This window comes from Dipodomys merriami, unplaced genomic scaffold (assembly GCF_024711535.1).
Source record: "Dipodomys merriami isolate MVZ:Mamm:240054 unplaced genomic scaffold, mDipMer1.0.p SCAF_525, whole genome shotgun sequence".
Classification (NCBI taxonomy): domain Eukaryota; kingdom Metazoa; phylum Chordata; class Mammalia; order Rodentia; family Heteromyidae; genus Dipodomys; species Dipodomys merriami.
In genome coordinates this window covers 70430-96542 of record NW_027206097.1, presented here as the reverse complement: position 1 = coordinate 96542, position 26113 = coordinate 70430, and the positions used below count along the sequence as shown (strand labels likewise).

Here is a 26113-nt window from a genome sequence, read left to right as displayed (position 1 = left end):
TGTTTATGGATTGAAAAGCAATCTACAGATTCAATGCAATTTCCAACAAAAATTCCAATGTCATTCTTCATAGAAACAGAAAAATCAACACCAGAAGTCACATGGAAGAATAAAAATCTCCAAACAGCCAAGCAATCTTGAGCAAAAAGAAGAATGCTGAAGGTATTATAATATCTAACTTCAAATTATGTTACACTGCCATAGAAACAAAACAAGCATAAAGTAGCAAAAAAATGAACAGGCAGACCAGTAGTACAGAAGATCCAGAAATACGCCACAATGCTACAACAAGCTGATTTTTGTCAAAAGTCCCTAGAGCTGGGCACTAGAGGCTCACGCCTGAAATCCTAGCTACTCAAGAGGCTGAGATCTGAGGATCGGGGTTCAAAAGTTCCCAAGAGACTCTTATCTCCAATAAACTACTCTAAAAAAGCTGGGTTGGGAAGGTGGCTCAGTGGTCGAGTGCTTGCCTTGCATGTATGAGGCCCTGGGTTCGATTCCTCAGCACCACATACACAGAAAAAAGCCAGAAGTGGCACTGAGGCTCAAGTGGTAGGGCACTAGCCTTGAGCTGAAGAGCTGAGGAACAGCGTCCAGGCCCAGAGTTTAGGCCCTCCAACCAAAAAAAAAAAACCAAAAACAAAAGCCAGAGGTGGCACTATGTCTCAAGTGGACGAGGGCTGTCTTTCAACACAAAGATGCTCAGTTTGCACCCAGGTCCTGAGTTCAGGACCCCCCTCCCCCACAAAGTCCCTCAAACATATGTTGGATAAAAGTCTCTTCAACAAATGATGTTAGAAAAACTGAATATTCACATATGTAAGAACTAAATTAATTGGGCATTAGTGGCTTGTGCCTATAATTCTATTTACTTATGAGGCTGAGATCTGAGTTCAAAGCTAGCCCAAGGAGTAAAGTCCATGAAACTCCTATCTCCAATTGACCACCAGAAAACCAGAAGTGGAGCTATAGTCCAAAGTGGAAGAGTGCTAGCCTTGAGCAAAAGAGCTCAGGGATAGTGCTCAGGCCCTGAGTTAAAGCCTCACTATCAAAAAAAAAAAAATTAAGTTAGATTCCTATTGTTCACCCTGTATAAAAATCTATTCAAAATGGATGGAAGATCTAGATGTTAACACTGAAATTAAATCTAATACAGGGAAACATAGGGTAAAAACTTAACAATAAAGGCATAAAGAATTGCTTTCTAAATAGGATTCCAATTACTGACAAACAGCATTGAATCAAACTAAAAAGCTTCTGCATATCAAAGGAAATAATTTCCAGAATCAAGAGACAACTCACAGAATGGGAATGTGGCTTAGTGGTAGAGTGCTTGCCTAGCATGCATGAAGCCCTGAGTTCCATTGCTCAATACCACATAAACAGAAAAGGCCGAAAGTAGTGCTGTGGCTAAAGTGGTAGAGAGTTCAATTTTAGCAAAAGCAGCTCAGGGACCAGTGCCCAGGCCTCAAGTTCAAGCCCCAGCACTGGCAAAAACAAACAAACAAACAAAACAACAACAAAAAAAACCTCACAGGAGAAATCTTTGTAAGCTACTTCAACAGAGAAAGGATTACTATCCATAATATAAAGAGTTAAAAAAATGTTAAAGGCATAAGAAACAATCGAGTTAATAAATGTGCAAACTTTCCTTCAGAAAGAATGACTCTGCTCCATTCATAAGGAAATGGAAAGACTAGGAAAAAAATTACATTAAGCAAAGTAAGCCAGACCCAAAGAAACACAGGCCTCTCATAGTTTCCCTCATGTGTTAATTCCTACTGTTTTCTTTTTTTTTTGTCGGTCCTGGGGCTTGAACTCTGGGCTTAGGCGCTGTCCCTGCGCTCTTCAGCTCAAAGCAAGCACTCTACCCCTTGAGCCACAGCACCACTTCCAGTTTCCCTCATTTGTAATAACTAGAATACATCCATAAATATACAATTAAATCCAATGGACAGTAAAAGACAAATAATTACAAATTAAACATCACTCTAAACTTTCATATAGTCAGAACAAAGGAGGATACTCTTAGGAAAGGATCACATGGCTCAATGGCTATGTGCATGTGACCATATAAAATTATGCTTATCAAAATGAACTCCAAGAAATGGAAACCATTATTTTTTCTTCTTTTGTTCCTTTGTTTTATTCCTTTTTGTCACTGATTTTTTATTTCTGTACCTTTTGTATATACATTATTGGATCTGAGGAGGGGAAGGGGAAGCACAGAAACAGGGAGACAAAAGATGAACCAACTCAGCAGAAATACTCACTAGATACTATGTTGGAAATGAACTATACAACTTGGGGAGAGGAAAATCTGAGACAAAATGAGGGAGGAGGTGACACTGTTCAAAACAAAATGTACTCGGGGCTGGGAATGTGGCTTAGTGGTAGAATGCTTGCCTAGCATGCATTAAACCCTGGGTTCTATTCCTCAGTACCACATAAACAGAAAAAGCCGGAAGTGGCATTGTGGCTCAAGTGGCAGAGTGCTAGCCTTGAGCAAAATAAGCTCAGGACAGTACAAAGGTCCTGAGTTTAAGCAGAAAGAAAGAAAAAGAAAGAAAGAAAGAAAGAAAGAAAGAAAGAAAGAAAGAAAGAAAGAAAGAAAGAAAGAAAGAAAGAAAGAAAGAAAGAAAGAAAGAAAGGAAGAAAGGAAGAAAGGAAGAAAAAAGAAAGAAAGGAAGGAAGAAAGGAAGGAAGGAAGAAAGGAAGGAAGGGAGAAAGAAAGGAAGGAAGGGAGGGAGAAAGAAAGAAAGAAAGAAAGAAAGAAAGAAAGAAAGAAAGAAAGAAAGAAAGAAAGAAAGAAAGAAAGAGAAAGAAGAAAAGAGAAAAAGAAAGAAAGGGAGAGAAAGGAAGAGATAAAGAGAGGGGAAGGGAGGGAGCAAGAGAAAGGAGAAAGAGCAAGGGAGGGAAGGAGGGAGGGAGGAAAGGAAGAAATGTATTCATTACCTGACTAATATAACTGTAACCATTCTGTACATCACCCTAATAAAATTAAAATAAAAATGTGCAAACTAATTCAAATTGTTCTTTAAAGGTTCAAGTGAGTAATAAATAGAAGAAATATTCAGCATCCTTAGTCATAAAGGAAATGCAAATCAAAGTGGCACTGAAATTCTATCTCATACTTTTCATAATGGTTATTATCAAGAAAACAAGCAACAACAAATGCTAGTGAGGGTGTGGAGAAAAGAAATCTTTCTACACTGTGGATAGGAATGTAAATTAATCCAGCTAGTACAAAAATTGGTATGGAGGTTTTTCAAGAAAGTAAAAATAGAATTTGTGTATTATCCTGCTATATACTACTCAAAACAATGTAAACCAACATATAAGGAAGATACTTGCATACAATGCTTATAACAGTACTACGTACAATAACCAAGATATGGAACTAGCCTAGGTTTCTAACAAATGATGACTGGATAAAGAAAACATAGTATATGTAAAAATCAAGTACTATTCAGCCATAAAGAAAAAATGAAATTATGTCATTTGTTAAGAAATGAATACAGGAGAACATTATATTAAATGAGATAAGCTAAGCAAGATAATCTCAGAAAGACAAATATCACGTTTTTGTTAATGTGCAGCATGTAATCTTAAAAACAAGCAGCATGATTGTGAAAGGGGAACTATTGGGGGAAAACCCATGGAAGGAAGCACAGAGAAAGGAGAGAATGGGGAGGATGGATGGATAATATAGTTAAATTACATATATATGCTTGAAAGAACACAATACTCCCAACAAGTTAAAGAGGGGATAGGTGGAGAAGTGGTTAAGAAAAAAAAAACACATAGATAGAGTAAATTTGATTCAAATACGCTATATACAAGTTGTAAATATGATAAAACCTTCTAGGTACAATTAAGTTAATTAAAAAAAAAACCACAGTACTGAGAATTTCTTAAAAACCCCCCTCCTCTTACCAGTTCTGAAAAGTCTGCAGCCTCCAGGTCACTTAATGCTGTGTCTAATTCCATCTAAAGAAAAAATATTATATGAACATTGGACTTATTTTCCAGAAACGGTTATATAAAAAATGTTTAATATCTGGGCAGTGGAGGCTCACACATATAATCCTAGCTATTCAAGAAGCTGAGATATGAGGATCTCCAAACTGTGTTAAATTAAGAAAAGTCTCCAATAAGAAAGATATCCAAATATGAGGCACAGCATTCAGATGAAATTTATGACCAAAATAGATACACTTTTGCCTGATGCTGACAGCTGGTGCCTGTCATCCTAGCTACTCAGGAGGCTGAGACCTGAGAATAGCAATTCAAAGCCAGCCCAGAGGAAAAGCTATGAGACTCTCATCTCCAGTTAACCACCAGAAAACAGGAAGTGGTACTGTAGCTCAAAGTGACAGAATGCTTGCCAGCCTTGAGCAAAGGAGCTAAAAGTCAACACCCAGGCCTGAGTTCAAGCCCCACAGCCAACAAAAATATAAATTAATATATATTTGTTGTTTTTAATGTATTTATAATGTACCATGTGATTTTTCTGTTTCTTTTGTATGTTCTTCCCCCGTGGTATAACCCGTTTTCACTATATTTGATTCTGGTGCTCTGCATCTTGTGTATACATTTTTCTAATTTGGGGAAAGGAAGGGAAATAATAAAATGCTCAAATAAGGATACAGGTTGACCCATTGTAACAATGAGATGTACAAGATAACTATGTTGGAAATGAACTTTACAATTTGGGGGGGGAGGGAGAGGTTGGGGAGGTGGAGAGGGAAGGGATGGTAGGGGAAAAACAAAAGAGGAGGTAACAATGATCCATAGGAAATGTACTCATTACCTTATTCATGTAACTAACCCCTCTGTACAGTATCTTTACAATAAAAATATATATACTATATATGTATATATACACTTTTAAATGTCTTGAACTTCTGAGGCAGATCATATTTTAATATTAATGTATCTAAATTCTAAAGACATTATCCTTAAAAACGAGCACACCTACTATTATGGAAAGCAAAAACTATCTATTTTGAAGAAAGAGGTGTCTTTAATGAAGAGATTCTCAGACAGACAAGAGCTTGAGTAACTGCCAACTGGAATGGCAGTCTCATGAACTGGCATCTTCTCACCTAAGAAGTGACTCTGAAGATCCCGTGCTTCTCCAAGGCAAAAAGATCCTAGAATGGGCATGAGGCAGGCTTGGAGCAAAGGGCCTTCTATTTTTTTTTTTCTTTTTTTGTTGGTTGTAGGGCTTGAACTGGGCTGGCTTTGAACCACAATCCTCAGATCTCAGCTTCCTGAGTAGCTAGGATTAGAGGCATGAGCCACCGGCGCCTGATTAGTGTTTCATTTAAGACTGACAAAAATGCTGTCACTAAACAGATTACATTATATGCCACACTGCTGAAAATTTATTATATCTTCAAAAATTATACTGGATTTATAAAATTCATTAAAGTTAAATACATATAGTTGTGTAAAGAATGCTTTTGCTAGCGCTGAGTACAGTGGAAAAGTGCTTGTCTAGCAGATACAACGCTCTGGGTTTGATACTCAGTACCATAAAACAACCACCACAAAAACCATGATTTTGCTGGCTTGCTAGTGTAGATTAGTGGTTGAATATATTTAAGAGACCCAGGATTTAATACCCGGCACCAGAATAAGAAAAAGAGAAAAAAAATGAATTATTTTGCTATTAGTAACTAGCTGTTTCATTACACCAGTTTTTTCATTAACACTATTTGTTAATCATTCTGTACACATAATTCTGAAGCTGGGTGCTAGTGACTCTTGCCTGTAATTCTAGATACTAAGGAGGCTAAGATCTGAAGATTGTGGTTGGAAGCTAGCCTGTTCAAGAAAATCTGTGAGACTCATCTCCAATTAAGCACCAGAAAACCGTGTCTCAGTGGTAGAGCAATAGCCTTGAGCAAAAAAGGTCAGGGACAGTTCCTTGAACCTAAGTTCAAGCCCTACAACTGACAAGAAAAACCAAACCCTCGTTTCTGACTTTACATTATAAAAATCAAAGTCATAAAATTTTATACTAAGATATACAATTTAATTATGATTTCTGAAAGAAGTGAGTTTAGACAAGTTTAAGTACAAAATAAAAATAAAGACCCAATTTTGATTTATAAAGAATCTTCTGGGGCTGGGAATGTGGCTTGGTGGTAGAGTGCTTGCCTAGCATGCATGAAGCCCTGGGTTCAATTCCTCAGTACCACATACACAAAAAAAGCTGGAAGTGGTGCTGTGGCTAAAGTGGTAGAGCGCTAGCCTTGAGCAAAAGAAGCTCAGAGACAGTGCTCAGGCCCTGAGTTCAAGCCCAAGGACTGGCAAAAATAAAAAAAAAGTAATTTGCTGAGTTTACTCCATTGGACTTTCAACCTCATTAACCAATTGCCCCCAACGCTGTTTTAAAAAAAATGTGCTGGTTCTAAGGATTGAACTCAAGGCCTAGGTGCTGTCTTTGAGCTTTTTTTGCTCAAGGCTAGTGTCTATTGCTTGAGCCACAGTCACTTCTGGCTTTTTCTGAGGCGTTTACTGGAGATAGGAGTCTCGCCAACTTTACTGTGACAGATGGCTTCAAATCATGATCCTCAGATCTCAGCCCCCTGAGTAGCTAGGATAACAGACACAAGCCACCACTGCCCAGCTCAATTGCCTTATTAATTCTTACCCATACTCCCAACAATTACAAAAAGCCTAAGGAAAATAAAAGAAAGTAAAGGCTTATAATGAGACAATGGTTCTGATTCTTATTTATCACCTAAGATTACCTTGATTTCCTGTGGAAGTACGAGCCACTGAACTCCAGGGAGGTTGTCTAGAAGTACTGAACTAGAAACATCATACTGTTGAGCACTGGGATAGACACTGGAATGTAGCTTAGCCTGCTGAAGTGCTCTTTGAAAGAACAAGTAGAAAAAATGATCCAAACAAGGTATGTTCTCAACCTGGCAAAAGGCACTGAAAAAATAAGAGCTGTAAGTTAGAATAACCTATGGTGGTCATTTTTGTGTGCTCCTAAGGAGATTGGCTCTTTCCTAACTTCTAGACTCTCTTTGTCCCTCATGTCCACACTCACTGTTACACTGTTACTGAGGAGAGAGTATTTAGAAGTTCATCCTATCTGTTATTTCTCACTTTCTTTCTTTCCTTTCATTGTCATTTGAAATTTCTATTGTCTTTCAGGCAACAGAATAATAAAAAGATTGGACTTTGTAATAGTACACATTTGACTTTGAATCTTAATGTTGTCCTTATTAGATCATTATCATAGGACAAATAACCTAATCTATCTCTGAATTTCTGTAACTCTGGAGTTAAGACAATCAAACATAAGCAAACTACCTTGTATATATAATAAGTATTCTTTCTTACCATACTCATTACTAGTGTAGAAGTAATTACAAAATAAGGAGCTAAATTATTCTTTCCCTCAATTGTAGGCATTATTATTAAAGAGAGAGAAGAGTGAGGAAGGGGAGGAAAAGAGAGCTATTGAATGCTAGGATTTCACCATATGAAACAGAGCATTAACTGTAACTATTAATTTGAATGGTTCCCTACATGATACAGTAACTAGTACATACAATAATAACATTCCAAAATAATGTTCACTGCTTCATCCAACAAATACCCGAATTCTGTATGTTCAAATGTTTAACAATTACTTCAGACTTATTCCTTTACATACAGAAATATGCATCATATTATAAGGTTACAAAAGCAAGAAGCAGAAAAACATGTAATATGGATTAGCATTATGTTCATATTGATCAGAAAATATAGGGAAGAATACACATGAAACTAGTCAATAGATTTGTAGCTTAATAAGTGTATCTTAATGAAACTAGTCAATAGATTTTTTAGCTAAAAACTTTGAAATATTTTATGATAGTAAGTTTAGTAATGTTCTCAAACAGAAAAACAAGGTCATTTAAAATTTTACTCTTCTTTCTATATTATACAAAAATACTTAACCTTTGTCCCTACAGGAATAAAACAGCATATATTATATCAGTATATATTATAATATAGCATCAAGAATGGTATTTTTCACGAAAAGTTTTTACTAAAGTAATATGAGTTAGACCAAATTAAAAAAAAAAAAAAACAGGAAAAAGGAAAAGAACAGCTGCGCGCCTGTGGCTCACGCTTGTAATCCTAACTACTCAGGAGGCTGAGATCTGAAGATCACAGTTCAAAGCCAACTCAGGCAGTAAAGTCCCCAAGAGACTCCTATCTCCAATAAACCACTAGAAAACTGGAAGTGATGCTGTGGCTCAAGTGGTAGAGCACTTGCATTGAGCTGAGGGGCACAGGGACAGCGCACTGACCCAGAGTTCAAGCCCCATGACTGACCAAAAAAAAGGGGGGGATGGACTAAGGGAAAAACTGTTTCTCATTATAAGAGAAAACCCAGTACAGTAGTAAAATATGAAAGTTATAAGGATGAAAAGGATAGCCAAACAACTAAAAGTACTATAAAGTGCAGAAGGCAATATAAAATCATATATTCAAAACCACTTTGAAGCCAGTGGCTCTTGCCTGTAATTGAAGCTAATCAGAAGGCTGAGATCTGAGGATGCTAATGTGAAGCCACAGATAGCAAAGTACATGAGACTCTTATCTCCAATTAACCACCAAAATACTGGAAGTGAAGCTGTAACTCAAGTAGTTAAGCATTAGTCTTGAGCAAACAAGCTCAGGGCACAAAAACAGAAAGAAAAAACCTTTGAGATTAGTTCAAAGAAATACTTACCCATCTAAAGAAGCATACATAAATTTTAAGGTTTGGGAAACATCTTCTATCATATTCCTTAGTTGGGGAAGAGGAACTCTAGGAAGATCAAAAATGTGCCCTTTTTATTTATAGCATAATCACAATGATATATATATATCTAAAAGATTATATGTAAGGTCTATACGTCAATTATGAGTCAAACTGTGGAAAACCATTGCTTATTACATTAGTACTTGATCAACTTTAGCTCAGATTTAGGTTTCTAGCAAGAATCAAATAGGTAAACTCTAGCATAAGTTCAATGTGTAAATTTAACAAACTGTCTACCAGCTGTGGCTGGTTCCTTCCTTTCCTTCTCTAACTTCCTGTGCTCCTAATGTGTTTTTTGTTTGTTTCTTCTCTTGTCTTTTGGATTACTACAAAAAAGTCTTAAGACAAATGTTTTCCTCTGCCATTATTTCCTGAATTATTTTATACTGAATATTCTCTAATTCTTTTTTTTTTTTTAAGATTTTATTGTTTGTTTTTTGGGGTTTTTTTTTGGGGGGGTCCGGTCATGGGGCCTGAACTCTGGGCCTGGGCGCTGTCCCTCAGCTCTTCAGCTCAAGGCTAGCGCTCTACTACTTGAGCCACAGCGCCACTTCCGGCTTTTTTCTTTTTGCTTATGTGGTACTGAGGAATTGAACCCAGGGCCTCTGGCATGCAAGACAAGTGCTCTACCACTGAGCCACCTTCCCAGCCCCTATTCTCTAATTCTTATAAACTCATACTTTCAATTACCTAGTTCTTCATATTCCAACTCACTGGTATCCAGCAGCCTCCTACCACAGTCCATTATAATCCATTCACAGAGTGCCACATACAGCAGGTGGGTGTCAAAGCACCATTAGCCCTTCATGTTAAAATTTTTGAAACCCACATATATAATTGTATCTCTTTTATCAAAATTAAGCCTTCAAAACATAAAAACTTTTTTTTTTTCCAGTATGGGGGCTTGAACTTGGCCTCATGCTTGTTGTTTTTCTTTTCCTGTTGGTCATGGGGTTTTAACTCTGGGCCTGGGTGCTGTCCCTCAGTTCTTTAGCTCAATGTGAGCACCCTACTACTTGTCTCACAGCGCCACTTCCAGTTTTCTGGTGGTTTATTGTAGGTAAGAGCCTCAAGGACTTTCCTGCCCGGACTGGCTTTGAACCGCAATCCTCAGATCTCAGCCTCCTGAGTAGCTAGGATTGACAGGCGTGAGCCACTGGCCTCTGGAGCTTGCTTAGTTTTCTTACTCAAGGCATTCTACAAACTGAGCCTATCCTGTTTTGTGCCGGTTAATTGGAGATGGAGTTTCTGCCCAAGCTAGCTTCAAATCTCAATCCTCCAGCTATCAGCCTCCTGAATAGCTAAAAGTATAGGTGTGAGTCACTGACACCCAGCTTAAAACATAATTCTGGTATTTTTTTTTTATTGCAGCCATCTTCAAGTACTTTTCTCAAGAAATTCTTCTTGAGAACTTATCAACTCGCTTCTTGTCTGTATATACAGTATATCACTTCTAAGACTGAACTCAAAAGGTCCTGCCACTTCCCTTTCCCTTCTAGACCCTTTGATTTTGGGGGGAAGCCAGCTGACATGTTTTAAGGTCACCCAAGTAGCTCTAACGAGAGGTATCTGTGGCAAGGAACCAAGGCAGTAACTGAGGATGTAATCCACCGTCGTCCCAAGACCAAAAGCCACAACGACTTAACATTGCTCTTAGATTCCTGAGCCATTAAGAATCTATGAGATAATAAATGTTTACCTCTTCAATTTAAATAGAGTTTTTTGAAATAGTTTATTATGCAGAAATAGATAACTACTATTACATAACAAAAAGAAATCTGGTTAACAAATAGAAAATAGTGGTATATAATAGCTCAGATTGGCTGGATGATGGTTTTGTTCTTTTGAAAGTTTTTGGTCCACTTTCCTTTCTTAAAATCCATGTAGTAGGAAGAACTCACATTTTGATTCAGTTTCCACTTCAACCTCATGCTGATTATCTGACTCCTAAGCTTTACTTTTGGTTTCACTTTCCTCATTTGTAAAATGGAGGCACTAATCACTAGTACATCTGGAGCTAATAGTTAAAATTAAATGGGATTAATTAAAATAAAGCACCTCATACAGTCCATGTTCAGACCAGTCCATGGTCAGTTAATTATGAATGTTAATCATGCCTCTATCACTAACTACAAAAATAAGATGTATTTCAAAATACTTGAAAAAAAGCTATGAGGAAGATGTAATCGTTTAAGATGTATCACTAGGGAAGTTATAGATACTCAATGTTTTGTTAAAGACCTTCAACCTTGGACAAAATATCCTTCTGCTGACCCTTAATTTTCCAACAACAGTAGTAAATTAAAAATATGTAAAATCTGTATTAAAACACTGTTAAAATTCTGAGCAGAAGACAAGCTCATCTATCAGCCACCTCTGTATCACAAAAGAGAAAAGTGTACAGATAGCCCATAGCCTCTGTGTGTCCAGAGGAACCGCGGTGCATCTTTATACCCTATTCATACTAGATGAATATAGGTAACCACTACACTTTCACAACATATGTTACATCACAACACTCATTAGCAGTCTGTCTTTTGATCAAATGTCACCATTTTAATGATACCAGATTTGTTACCAATATTTCTTATATTAAATAAAAATCTCAACTTACTCTTCAGCAGGTAGGCCAATTAACAACAACTTGTCAAATTCTTTCAAGTAAGCTATATGAATTTGCTTCCCATTTAAAAGGAGGGATGAACTAAGGAAAAATAAATTCAAGAAGTTAGATTATCTTTAAATGTCATAAAGTTAACTTATTTGTAAGCTTTGGCATGACTTAAACAGTATGATTTTAAAAGTCAATATTAAATATGCAAATTTCTAACTGCCACAAAGAAAAGGTAGGGAATTACATGAGAACAAAAATACTTTCTAAAATTTTTAAAAAACAGAAACAATCCAAATTAATATAGGCCAAGCAAAAGTAGACTCATTGTTTTCTTCAAAAGAAAGTTTCCATACCAGTTGGTATATTATACCTTTGCTCACTTTTGAATATGACATGCTAAAGGAATGCCATCCCAGCTCAGAAGGTGACAGTCAACTCTGGGATTTAAATATATAAACAAGTAACCAAAACATAACTCAGACATTAAGAATGTTCTCAATGAAACTCTTGGGGACAATGGGTATGTTAACTATGGAATAGTTTTGAGGAACATATACTTAGGTCAAAACTGATAAAACTGTGTATTTTACACCTGCACAATTTATGTCGAGTACATGTCATGAAGCAGCAAAAAGCTAATGTGTTCTCAAAAGAGACACAATGAATCATGGAAATACAGAGAATGTAAGTGCATAGATTTTTAAATATGTATGAATTACCAAACATCTTCATTACTATTTTTAATGTTTTTCTTTACCATTTTATGTACTCATTTAAAAATGAATACTTTTACAAAGGTTTTTAATTTTTTTTCCTTTTTTAATTTTTAATTTTTTGATTAAGTGATTATATAATTTCCCAAATTTCACAGTATTGTGGGATAGTGATGCTCAGTTAAAGTCACAAACACATTCTAACTTTCCTGGAGCAAATTGTCTATCACGGTCTATAACATTTATGAGTTCTATGAGCTTTGCAATACAGTTATTTCTTCCACATTGGGTAGTATGTACATTTCTTTTGTTTTGCATAGCTTCGGCTGTTCTCTTTCCCATTTGTTCCCTCCCTCCCATTGCTGCCATTAAGTTGCTTAGTTCATTTTGGTCAATGTCCAGTGCAGCTAATGGGTCCCGCTGTTGTATGTTTTTCCCTGATTCCCTCTAGTTCTGTGTCATCCTCCTGGGTCCCCTCCGGTGTACACAAATATACTATACATGTGATCAGCAGCATGGGGTTATTTAGTAGTGGTTCGACCAGATGAGTGGAAGTTCTTTGTTTCTTAAGTCCCGTTAATTTTGTCATATCACCTAACATTTTTACAAAGGTTTTTTAAAAGTATGAATGCACCAAGATATTCATATTGCTAAGGAACCCCTAAAATAGTAAAAATCACATCTATTGTTTCTTTAAAATTATTTCTCTGGTTTTACTGTTTGTACATGTTTAACTCATACCTCATCACTAATAACAAGACCTAAATATTAAATAAGATAATTATCTATCCCATAAGGTATTAAAAAAGAGCAGCCATGCCCTGGTGGCTAAACTATGTAATCCTAGCTACTCAGGAGGTTGAGATCTGAGAATCGAGGTTCAAAGCCAGCCCAGGCAGTAAAGGCCATGAGACTTTTATCTCCAAAAAAGCCTCAAGTGGAGCTGTGGCTCAAGTGGTAGAGCACTCACCTCAAGCTGAAGAGCTCAGGGACAGCGCCTGGGCCCAGAGTTCAAGACCCACAACCAACAACTACAAAAAATAAATACATAAAATAAAAAAAGAACCTACATGAAGAAATTCAATTTTATTTTTTCCTTCTCAGTGCCAGGGATTGAACCTAGCACATTGCCACACTACTGAGCTAGCTACATACGTAGCCTTTTACATAAAGAAACATAAAACAAGGTGCCTTTTAAAAGGAGACCTGCACCTCAAAAATACTATGGCAAATGGTAGGAGACAGTCACAAGTAATCACATATATGATTCCATTCATACATGCATAGGGCTTGGACAGGGTACAGTTAAGCAAGCTGGTAGCTAAAAGGCACAGCATTTCTCTCTGAGGTGATAAAACTGTTCTAAAATTGACTTTGGGGTAGTTATACATATCTGAATATAAATCAAATTATTACTTGTACACCTTTAAAATCTGTGATTTTATGAATTTTATGTTTATGAATTCTATTTCTCAACAAACCATTTAAAAAGGGAAAGGGGGGGTGGGGGAAGCCAGGTTCAGGTGGCTCATACCTGTAGCAACTCAGGAGGCTGAGAGCTGAGGATACTGGCTTAAAGCCAGCCGGGACAGGAAGTCCATGAATGGAGCTGTGGCTCTCAAGTGGTAGAGTGCTGGCCTTGAGCTAGAAAGCACAGGCATAGTGCCCAGGCACTGAGTTCAAGCCCCAGGACGGACTGAACGCACACGCCACATGCACATACAACACATACCCCCTCCCCGCCCCACACATGTGAAAAATAGGACTAGGGGTACAGCACAGTGGTATATAGCATTTGCCCCGCAAAGTGTGAGGCCTCAAGTTTGATTTCAGCATTGTAAAATGAAATATAAATACAAATAAAAAGAGGTCTGGTAAAGTGCTTTTATAAATGCAATTTATACCCTAAATGAGGTGAACTAATTTCTATTTATGACCACATTTAAACTCATGGATTTAAGCATTACTTTTATCTAGGAAAACAAATTCTTCCTATTCTCTAACAGACACTACCTTTTAAAATGTAATGGTATAATATTTATGAGAAAGTAGGAAAAGGAAAAACAGGCTTAAAACTCCAACTTATTATTTCATGAGTAATACAGGGCTCTTAAAATTTGAAATTTTTATAAGCTCCAAATGTAATGAAATATTAAGGAAAAAAATTCATCAGTAAGATTTTATAAAAACAAACATCAAAGCATTGAATTCTCTCATCTCAAATTAATTAGGGTACTTTATAGTCGGGGCTTGATAAATCAATTTGGAATGGGTGTTTGGCTCTATAGCTAACTATACAATGTTAGTACTTTTCTTTTCTTCTTCCCTTAAGTGCTAGTAATCATATCCAGAGCTTCATATATGCTAGACAACTGCTTTAGGAGTGAATTACATCTCCAGCCCTAGTGATTAAAATGTGAATTTGCAGCCAAGCACTAGTGGCTCTTGCCTATAATCCTATCTACTCAGGAGGCTGAGACCAACCAAGACTATAATTCCAAGCCAGACTGGCAGAAAAAGTCTATTGAGATTTTTTTTCCAATTAACCAGCAAAAAGCAAAGCTGGAGGCATGGCTCTGAGTATAAGCTATAAGCAAGAAGCTGAGAAAGCAGTAGGCCCAGAGTTCAAATTCTAGTACCCTCCTGTACACACACACACACACAAATTATTTGACATTAATTTTGCTTACAGGGGACAATAAAGTCTGAATATATATCCTAAAGTAATTACTGTATTTTTCTATCACTATACTACACTATACTTTTCTATCACTTCTGTGAAAACAGTATTTTCTGTGAAAAAAAATCACGATTTAGTCATTCTTGCCAACTACAAAAGCATTGTCTAACAAAGTAACAATCACAGTAAAAACATGAAGAAGCTGGAATCATAATTCCATTCTGAAAAAAGATAATACTTTTATGAAGAACTTATTATTATTATTTTTTTGGGTCCGGTCATGGGGCCTGAACTCTGGGCCTGGGCGCTGTCACTTAGCTCTTCAGTTCAAGGCTAGCGCTCTACCACTTGGGCCACAGCGCCACTTCCAGCTTTTTTCTTTTTTGCTTATGTGGTGCTGAGGAATCGAACCCAGGGCCTCATGCATACAAGGCAAGCGCTCTACCACTGAGCCATCTTCCCAGCCCTATGAAGAACTTAAAACACTATTCATTAAAATGTGCCCAAACACCCAGCTCTATAGCTGTATTGAAAAATCTACTATATAAATCAAGTAGCTGACTCTGGGCATAATGCCAATGAACAAAATATCTGCAGATATCCCATCAATACAGATACCTACACATTATAGATACCAGTATATGCAGCACTTCAGAACCAGATACACTCAAGAAAAGAACTAAATAGAAATTAATGATTACCTGGTAACTTGTGTCCCGGTTACATTTTCCAGCATGTCACAGAGTGTGAGAAAAATCCCTCTCACATTTTTTAGTTTCTGAGATGCTTCAGACTTTGGATAATGATACAGAATTTCCTGCTGTTAAATGAAAGGAAACATAAATGATGAACTCTCTCTACACCAAAATTTCCAACTATTATTTTTGTTGTGGCAAGTTCAGATTCTGTATTAAGAACAGAAAAGATAATCTTTTCAATTTCAGTGAGGTTTTATACCCATGGAAGAAGCATGCCTTGAATCTTTAAATTAGCATTTAAAAACAACCCATTTGCCAGTGTGCCTTCTTAGGCTTTGGGGTCAGATTTACCATTCCATTTTGTGCCGCTATAAAATCCTCCTTCTCTCTAGGTAATAAATAAAATTAAATTAAAACTACATTTGAAAATAAGTCAGAAACTGCCAATTGGTCATATTACTAAAATATATACTAATTAGGATACTGATTATTTGAAATTACAATTTCTAAGTCTTTTAAACTTTAATCACTGTTAACAATTTCTATTCTTAATCTTTCATTACATTTCATTCTGTATGTATTCTTATTAACTACAGTTAATAGAACTCTATACACCTCATGGAACTATCAGGAGTCTTCAAATACAAATTCTTTCAACTGGCTTATAAAAGATCATTTCTTCATTTGGCATAAAATCATAAAATATGTATTTAAATTTAAGACAAAACTGCAATTATACTTGCAAAGTGAGAATGCAACAATAAAGTAGTATAAATAGAAAGCATATGGTGATGTTTTATAATCTTACCCTTCTTAAATTTGAAAGCATTTGCATACTACAAATTAATTTGAATTCAAATGTTAAAGGAGAGTATATTTTATTCTAGTCAGTAAGATAATCCACAAATGGTTTTTATTTTAAGAATGTGCAGCTGGGTGCTGGTGGCTCACACTTGTAATCCTAGCCACTCAGGAGGCTGCGCTATGAGGATCGAGGTTCAAAGCCAGTCTGACCTGGAAAGTCCAAGTAACCACCAGAAAACCAGAAGTGGCGCTGTGGCTCAAGTGGTAGAGTGCCCACCTTGAGCTGAAGAGCTGAGGGACAGCGCCTCAGGCCCAGAGTTCAAGTCCCACAACCAACAAAAAAAAAGAAAAAAAAAAAGAATGTGACGTGTTTCTCTATTTTCAAGAACAGTATATTCCAAGGATACAAACAGCTGATTAAAATAAACTAATAAGGCTGGGCTCCAGTGGCTAAGACCTATAATCCTACTTAAAAGGCTGAGATCTGAACATCATTGTTCCAAGCCAGCTGGGGCAAGTCCATAATACTCTTACCTCCAATTTACCATCAGAAAACTGGAAATGGAGCTGTGGCTTAAGTGGTAGAGTGTTAGCCTTGAGCTGAAGAGCTCAGAGACAGCCCATAGTTCAATACCCACAACCAACCAACCAACATACATACATACATACATAGATAAAATAATAAATCGCTCAGGATGTGCAGTGTGCTAGTATTTTTAATAAGTGTGTGTGCGCGCGTGTGCGCGCGTGTCCACGCACACACCAGTACTGGGACTTCAACTGATGGCCTAATGCTCTCGCTTGGCTTTCCACTCACAGATGTCAGTGTACCACTTGAGCCACACTTCCAGTCCATCTTAATACTTTTCAAACACAAAAATATGAGCCATTGTATTTCTCACTTTTTGCTGCTAATTAGGCAACATCTAAATTTCTCACAAGGCAACTCAAAAACAAGCAAAATAAAAGCATCTGGTTGGAAACCAGGAATGATTCAGAGTGGCTTTCAGTTCCTCACAGATTAACAGTCACAAGCCTGCTCTCCTCAAGCATTATCCTATCTCCTTGATTCTCTCTACAGTTTATCTTGTGTTAGAAGATAATTATTTGTGTTAGAAATCATTACTAACATGATGACCATATACTGGAATTTTTTTTTAGTGGGGAGGGTCCAGTCGTGCACGCTACCACTTGAGCCATAGCACCACTTCCGGCTTTTTTTTTTCTGCTTATGTGGTGCTGAGGAATCGAACCCAGGGTCTCAAGCATACAAGGCAAGCGCTCTACCACTGAGCCACCTTCCCAGCCCCCATATACTGGAATTTTTACAACTGGACAAATATAAATAATGATAAACTAGAAATAGCTGCTTTGGGACTAAAAATGTGGCTTAGTGGTAGAGTGCTTGCCTAGCATACATGAAGCCCTGGGTTAGATTCCTCAGTACCACATAAACAGAAAAAGCTGGAAGTGACGCTGTGGCTGGCTTTGAACCATGATCCTCAGATCTCAGCCTCCTGAGTAGCTAGGATGACAGGCGTGAGCCCACTGGCATCCAGCTCAAACTTTCTTATAATATTTCCACTGTAACAAAACATTATTTTATCCTTAGAAATGAAGTCAAACATCAATTAAAGTCTTCTGCTTTGTCTATCTAACACATAAATTTAAATGCTTATTAATAAGTACTTTCACACTGGTTTAGCTGAAACATCAAACACCATTTCAAACAATCTGTGATTAGTTTTTCAAATCTCTTAGTTTACGGTCCTTACAGTCTACATCTTGTAGCTAAAAAATGACAAGTTTTTACCAAATGCATAATGTCATAAAAAAAGCAGAATGAAAAGTATTTCAAGATTCTCATTTAAAAAAAAAAAAGCTCAAACAAAATGACCCTATGACATTGCATTGAGGAGTAGTATGACTAGTAAAAAAGACCATTTTAATAGGTCTCTATACTAATCACAAACCCTTAGTATTAAAGACCTGGCAACCTCTTCAGTTATTACCCAATTTAACTAGCTGCATTTTTAAGCACTTATTAGTAGTATGCATTTGCAGCAGCCTCCACTCTGTTCTGTAAGAATAAAAAGCCTTCCCTAATTACATAGCTAGAAGAGACAGAAACCTGTTCACACTTCCCCAGGGAGAAAGAGGCAAGGATGACAAAAGGCCTTAGCAGTGCCCTACTCCAAAGCAACCTGGAATAATGCTGGATGTTATCCTTGACATTTGTTGATGTTTTATATAATAAATTCCTAAGTGTCACTTGTTTTAGAGATATAAGGGGCCACTATTACACACAAGAAATAAGAATGATTAATTCTAGGTCTCAATATGTTGCTCAGAACAAAGAAAATGATTTTAAAAACATAGTACATTCGTTTTTTGCCATGTAATAATTCATTATATATGAACCATTCATTGACAGATGAACCACACAGGAAATGTAGGGTATAGAGGCTTAAAAAATTCAGAATAGTTAAACATTTTTCAGATCTCACTTTTGCTCAGAGAATTATATTAGACTAAATGCTTTGAGAGCTTTCTATTGTAAAAATAGCTTCCTGGCTAGTTGAACTAATGGCATGCAAAAGTACTGAGGTTTCTAAGGCATCCTCTACATATTCTTCCACCCTCCTCATCCATCACTACAAAAGAAGCTGGGATTCAGCTAGGAGTTCTGCATGCTGAGCAAAAGGACAGAGATAGGAATATCCTAAGGGTTGATGCTTACGATAGCTTCAACAGAATGCTGGGCTAGTGGCAAGCTGAGCCACCATGTACCACTGGTACCACTAGTGCCACTACAGTAAACTGAGTCCAGATCCTCAGGCAATGCTAAAGTGCTCCTTAGTTAGGGGGCAGAAATTGAAGTACAAGACAGAGAATGCTAGAGAGCATTCCCACTTTACAAATATCAGACTTCCAAGATAAAAATCAAGCAGTAAGTTCAGACAAAGATCCTCAAAAAGACATAAGAAAATGGGGTTGGGAAGGTGGCTCAGTGGTAGAGTGCTTGCCTTGCATGCATGAGGCCCTGGGTTTGATTCCTCAGCACCACATAAGCAAAAAGAAAAAAGCCGGAAGTGGCACTGTGGCTCAAGTGGTAGAGCGCTAGCCTTGAGCTGAAGAGCTGAGGGACAGCACCCAGGCCCAGAGTTCAGGCCCCAAGACCGGACCCCCACCCCCCCCCAAAAAAGACAAAGAAACGTCTTTGGTTTAAATCTTAAATGAACCCATTTTCTTATAGTAGTCTTTGGTTGCCAGAGGACACGCCTAGTGGAAAGAAGACTTTGCTCCTAGGACTTTGCTGGGACTTTTTCTTGACAAAAAAAAATGACAGACTGACTTCAATGATAGAACTCTAAAGACAAAGAAATATTATTTTAAAATCTGAGAAATGTGTTTGTTTAAACTTTTTAAATTGATATTTGTAACTTGTGTAGACGTGTCATTGTTCCAACACTATTTATTGAAGAGACTGTCCTGTCCCTTCCCCATTTTCTTGTCTCCTATGTTGCTCTAAATGCATAAAGATATATCTGGACTCTATTCTGTTCTCTTGGTCATCTAGGTGTCTGTTTCTATGTCAAACTCATGTTATTTTAGTTATATTTAGCTTTGTGGTATATTTCAAGGTCTGGTAGCATAATATCTCCACAGCTTTGTTCTTTAAGCTCAAAAATCTCTGTAGATGTGGTTTCTATTCAAATTTTAGGATTCTATTTAGGCCTTTCTGAGTGGTAACTGGAGATAAGAATCTCATGGATTGGCTTCAAATCCCAATCTTCTGATCTCCACCTCCCGCCATAACTAGGATTACAGGTGTGATCCTCCAGGGCCCTGCTAGATTATTTTCTTATTTATGACTAAAAAGACATAAAATCTAGCCAGGTGCTGGTGGCTCATGCCTGTAATCCTAGCTACTCTGGTGACTGAGATTTGAGGATCGCATTTAGAAGCTAGCTCAGGCAGAAAAAGTCTGTGAGATTCTTATCTCCAATAAAGTGCTCAGAAAAAGCCAGAAGTGGTGCTGTGGCTCAAGTGATAGAGCGCTAGCCTTGAACACAAAGAGGCTCAGGGACAGCATTCAGGCCCTGAGTTGAAGTCCCAGGACTGCCCTCCCTCAAAAAAAAAGGCATAAAATCTAATACCACACCAGACACACTTGTTTAATAAACACTGAGATATGAATTAAAAATATGTAAAACATAAACGGCAAGAGGTAACTGATTACAAAATGTGAGAACCTTTCATGACGTTTACACAACTATATTTGTACTTATTTGTCAAAACTCAACAAATTGTCCATTTAACACAGTTTAGTTTAATATATAAAAAGCAATACCTCAATAAAGACTAATCAAAAAAGGAGTTCAGGATAACAAGAGTACAGGGTAACAGGAGCTTAGCTTGTAAGCTAGAAGATACTGCAATAGTGTCTTCTTTCTCTTTTTCCTACTGCTTGAAACAACTAAATAGTTAATTCACTTATGTTTAAAAAAACATTTGTTGTGTGAAACATTCATAAATAAAATACACAAGGAATAAGTCTGAAATTAGGTAATTTGCTTTAATTCTTCCCTAAATCAAAATAAAACATGCCTACATTTACTGAAAAGACTACAAAAGGTCCTTACTTTTTACCTTCCACTTTCAAGCACACACTCACCTCTTCCTTTGAGGTTTCCGAGTCAAGATGCAGTGTGAGATACATGATGATGTGTGGAGAATGTGGAGGAGTCTGGATGCTGTCAACCTCCTCTCCCCAGAAGAGCTTCACTAAATCACTTGTGTTTATCTGTGTCTTTTTCTTTCTTGGTTGGATAGTTTCCTTTTTCACAGCATATGCATTTTCAAATGTCAGTTTCACCTTAAAAATTAAGATGAGGCAAAATTGGCTGCATTTTTCAAAGAAGGTGTACACTGTATGGATAAGTCATTCTAGAGCAAAGAATCCTGATAGGAGAGGTTATATGTTCCACTGGTTTATACTTGTATCTAGCTTCTTCCACAGTGTCTGACCAGTATAAAACTTTACTGGGTAGTAATTTAATTTATTTATTCTTAATTATTGACTACAAAAACAAGAAATGCCATGAAAAGATCAGAATTTAGTATGAAGTGAGAATGTATTCAAGTTATACTACATTATTATACTGATAGCACTGAGTCAACTGAAAGAGATAAAATGAAGAGACAAAGAATCAAGATCAACTTCACACAACCAGATTTTACTTTCTTTTCAAATGGAGTACTTCAAGTATTTTCTCATTCTTTGTGGTCCTTTACAGTGAAGACCAATGATGGTAAAGCCTGTCAACACAATAGGTCCTGGACCATAGCCTTAAGATAAACGGTCAGTTCTATCAACATAGTTTTAGCTTTGTACCCTAATCTTAAGATTGGTAAGAATATGTCCCTTTTCCAACTGCCGAAAGGTAGAGGTAATACATTTAGCATACTGCTTGCTATATGGGAACATCAGTCCCCTTCCCTATTTTACTCCTGGCTCCATCTAGTTCTACTTACAGGGCCTCAGGGAAATGGCTGTAACAGAAAACCCCCTTTCAACAATAAAAAAGGAAAACATGGTCTAATTTGGTTTCTAGTTAAGAAGTCTAAATTCTATATAGTTATTAGCCATTCATTACCTAAACACAGGTGCTCATTTTTGAGAAAGACACAGTTATAACACCCAATCTAGCAAAACTAACAAATGTTTATACACAGAAAATAATATCATAATAAAGTACACTAAAATATTATAGTAGTTGAGTACTGGAGAAATTTGTTCCTTACTTTTTTGTGGTTTCCAAAATATAATACTATAGATGCATTACCTTTATAATATACATCTTTCTAAAATAATAGGTTTAATGGTATTTACTCATGATGGGATTATATTCTGAAGCTGTATATAAACAAAGTGTCTTCAAAATTGTATTAGGGAAGCAATGCCATTTTGGAGTACAATATAGTTTCTCAATGCATAAATTTTACTCAGTTCTTCTTCCATTCTTAAAGTAATCTCCTAACTGGGTGCCAGTAGCTCACACCTATAATCCTAGCTATTCAAGAAGCTAAGAAGTCAGGATCACAGTACAAAGAGAAGCCAGTGCAGGAAGGTCTGTGTGAAACTCATCTCCAATTAACTACCCACCTAACAAAAGCCAGAAGTAGAGCTGTGGCATAAAGCTGTGGCACTTTAAAGTTACACTGTATAAAAATACAACCACATATACTATTGCAAAATGCCCATCTTTCTTTAAAGTAGGACATGGACCAATAGCAAATACATAGTTGCTTTTGTATATTTACTGAAGATATGCCCAAAATAGTCAAACCATAATTTCTTTATTTTCTTTTTTCTTTTTTTCTTTTTTGGTGGGTTTTGGGGCTTGTTTTCTGGGCCTGGGCGGTGTTCCTCAGCAATTCAGCTCAAAGCTGGCACTCTACCACTTGAGCCACAGCCCCACTTCCAGTTTTCTGGTGGTTTACTGTAGATAAGAGTCTCACAGACTTTCCTGCCGGGGCTGGCTTTGAACCATAATCCTCAGATCTTAGCCTCCTGAGTAGCTATGTTTACAGGCCTGAGTCACCAGCACTCAGCTATTTCTTTCTTTCTTATGTTATGTTTATATACAAATGAATCTGCAATCATTAATTAAATGTAAGTATAATGTAATTTTATAGTAAATATAAACGTGGTTGAGTTCTGGCAAAATTGTCAGTCCACCTGTACTGCAACTGACATAGGCAAGAAATGAAGAACTCTGATATGTAGCCAGAAGGGGAAGGCTGGTTCAGCTGTGAAAATGCTACAGTTCTTTGTTACGTATTTTTTACTAGCTGCTAAGTCTCTTGAGGTACCTTAGTACCTTGTCCCAACCAAGTCCTCTCCTAACACCTAGGGACTAAAGAGGATAATGGCGAATGGGTTTCTAAGGGCTAATATTTCCAACACCACCCTGTCTCTACCTATATCCGCTTAGCCATCTGTCATCATTGCTTGTCCATAGCTATCCGTTATTCCATTGTTCATTTTAACTTTCTAAAGATATCTAAATTTACAAAGTTAGTGGAAATGTATGGTGGTGTATTTCAGAGAAGATAGTGAATGTAAGAAATCTTATTTTTTAGAAAACAGGGAATTTCATCATGGATCTTATTACAGAATATCAAAGCAGATACATGATTCTGAGAGATCAAGGATTTTATTCATGTTAATGAATCTGAAAACTACTTCATCCTTTCACTGTCTGATGGATCCTCTAACCTATTTAAAGCATATAATGTCTACCTTCCAAGTAAGAGAACATTGAAAAGAGTATTCCTATTAAAAGGAAAAGAACTTTCAAAATGCATTGAGTAACTTAAAATGTAATTTATAATATAAAATGTTGATATTTAGAGTATCATGTGACTTATAGGAGAAATTTATTTTTAACTCCCAACAGTTCAGGATGAAAGCTTACCTAAGTAACAAAAATCAAGAAAAGAGTATAAGTAGATACTAAAGTAAAACAGTATTAAAAATTTTCTAGCATGAATTGCTTCAAAAACTCAGAAAACGGGGCTGGGAAGGTGGCTCAGTGGTAGAGTGCTTGCCTTGCATGCATGAGGCCCTGGGTTCGATTCCTCAGCACCACATAAGCAGAAAAAGCTGGAAGTGGTGCTGTGGCTCAAGAGGTAGAGCACTAGCCTTGAGCTGAATTGCTGAGGGACAGCGCCCAGGCCCAGAGTTCAGGCACCACGACTGGCAAAAAAAAAAACTCAGAAAACAAGCTGGGCGCTGGTGGCTTATGCCTGTAATCCTAGCTACTCAGGAGGCTGAGATATGAGGATCGCAGGTCAAAGCCAGCCCGGGCAGGAAAGTCCATGAGACTCATCTCCAATTAACCACCAGAAAACCAGAAGTGGCACTGTGGCTCAAGTGGTAGAGCGCCAGCCTTGAGCTGAAGAGCTGAGGGACAGCGCCCAGACCCAGAGTTCAAGCCCTGTGACTAAGCAAAAAAGCAAAACAGGGGTTGGGAAGGTGGCTCAGTGGTAGAGCGCTTGCCTTGCATGCATGAGGCCCTGGGTTCGATTCCTCAGCACCACATAAGCAAAAAGAAAAAAGCCGGAAGTGGTGCTGTGGCTCAAGTGCTAGAGCTCTAGCCCTGAGCTGAAGAGCTGAGGGACAGCGCCCATGCCCAGAGTTCAGGCCCCACGACCGGACCCCCCCCCCAAAACAAAAACAAAAACAAAAACACCCTCACAAAACAGACGACTGAATAATTGTTTAAAATGACTCTTCTAGAAACTAGATTGGTATCGATCAGTACATATGGTGTTAAAATGGCAAGGTGGTAATTATGTATGCTTCTATTATTATTGCTATTGCTGCTTTATTTAGAATGATTTTTATTTTTAGAAAAATACTACAAAGGTATTTCTTAAATATTCAAGAATAAATGTAATTCACATATTAAGCATGATAAGTTTCAGAATCTTAAAAAAGAAATACAAAATGTATGTATTTTATATAACTCATTGTAAAATGTTGCAAAAGAATGTTCAGACCTGCATGGGTCCAGGAATACAAGACAGAACTCTCTCTATGTTTTCTGAGGTCACAGCAACATCATTCACAGCAACAAGGACATCACCTAAAATTAGAATAATGAAAGATTGTTGTAGGAATATACAAACTCCAAAGAGATCTGGAATTGAAACATTAAAAAGAATGTATTCTTACTTAATCAAAGTACAGTAGAAAATGTGATATATACAGGTACTTATCCAAGGCTGTTACATTAGTGACATAGCTATAGCCACTGCACTCTACCCTTCCCATTTTATAATACCGCCCAATAGAACTATAAATGAACTACAACCCATGAACATGTCAAGAAATGAAAATTCTCATTTGTGATATGTTTAGGAGAGTTACGTAAGCTCAAGTAACAAAGTTTTAAGCATAAGCCAAGTATTGTAGTTAATGAAACAGAAGCTAATCACTTAGACCCCCCCAGTAAAACAAAGCAAAAAAATCAGCTAAAATTCTAATTATGATCTAACTAGATCATAATTCAGTATTCTATGGTCTTATTGCTATTACTGATTTGTGTCTGTATGTATAGTTATTTGCTTCAAAGGTTAAAACCATATTAAAATATGCATCATATTTCAGAAAAAAAAATCCCCTTTTCCAGGACTCTTCTTTCAATGTTGTATGTTTATCAGATTTGATAATTAAAGATCAATGTTAAAATGGAAGTTTATTTTCAGAATATAATTAAACATAGTACTAAAACCAGCAAGGACTGGGAATGTGGCCTAGTGGTAGAGTGCTTGCCTAGTATGCATGAAGCCCTGGGTTTGATTCCTCAGTATCACATACACAGAAAAGGCCATAAGTGGCACTGTGGCTCAAGTAGTAGAGTGCTAGCCTTGAACAAAAGAAGCTCAGGGACAATGCTCAGGCCCTGAGTTCAAGCCCCAGGCCTGGCCAAAAAAAAAAAAAAAAAGCCCAAAACACCAGCAAGATATGTGAACAGAAACACAAACATACCTAAGTTACTTTTCTCATCATTCCAAAATATACCATTAGGCAATCAATTAAACAATCGCATACTTGTCAAGCATGTATCCAGGGACCAGTATTACTTTAGGAATTTCAGGTAAGACCATTCTACTCTCATGAAACCTAAAAGTCTTAGGGGAAGATAGGTAATAAATATCTACACAGGGAAAACAGCACAGCAGACAAATCTTCGTGGCTCTTTCACG

General features: G+C 37.1%; 1 protein-coding gene across 4 annotated transcripts in view; it reads right to left on the bottom strand.

The window, feature by feature from the left end:
• LOC138811405 (protein inturned-like) overlaps window positions 1-26113 on the bottom strand; it is a 59038-nt gene that overhangs the window by 18423 nt on the left and 14502 nt on the right. For 3 of the 4 annotated variants that reach the window (XM_069999144.1, XM_069999142.1, XM_069999146.1), the window contains exons 3-9: window positions 24905-24990; window positions 21012-21212; window positions 15533-15651; window positions 11439-11528; window positions 8753-8830; window positions 6765-6954; window positions 3937-3990 (exon numbers count right to left, since the gene is read on the bottom strand). In XM_069999144.1, coding sequence (XP_069855245.1) covers window positions 3937-3990; window positions 6765-6954; window positions 8753-8830; window positions 11439-11528; window positions 15533-15651; window positions 21012-21212; window positions 24905-24990 — 818 coding nt within the window. The remainder of the gene's footprint in view (window positions 1-3936; window positions 3991-6764; window positions 6955-8752; window positions 8831-11438; window positions 11529-15532; window positions 15652-21011; window positions 21213-24904; window positions 24991-26113) is intronic. The other variant, XM_069999143.1, reaches the window with a different exon arrangement.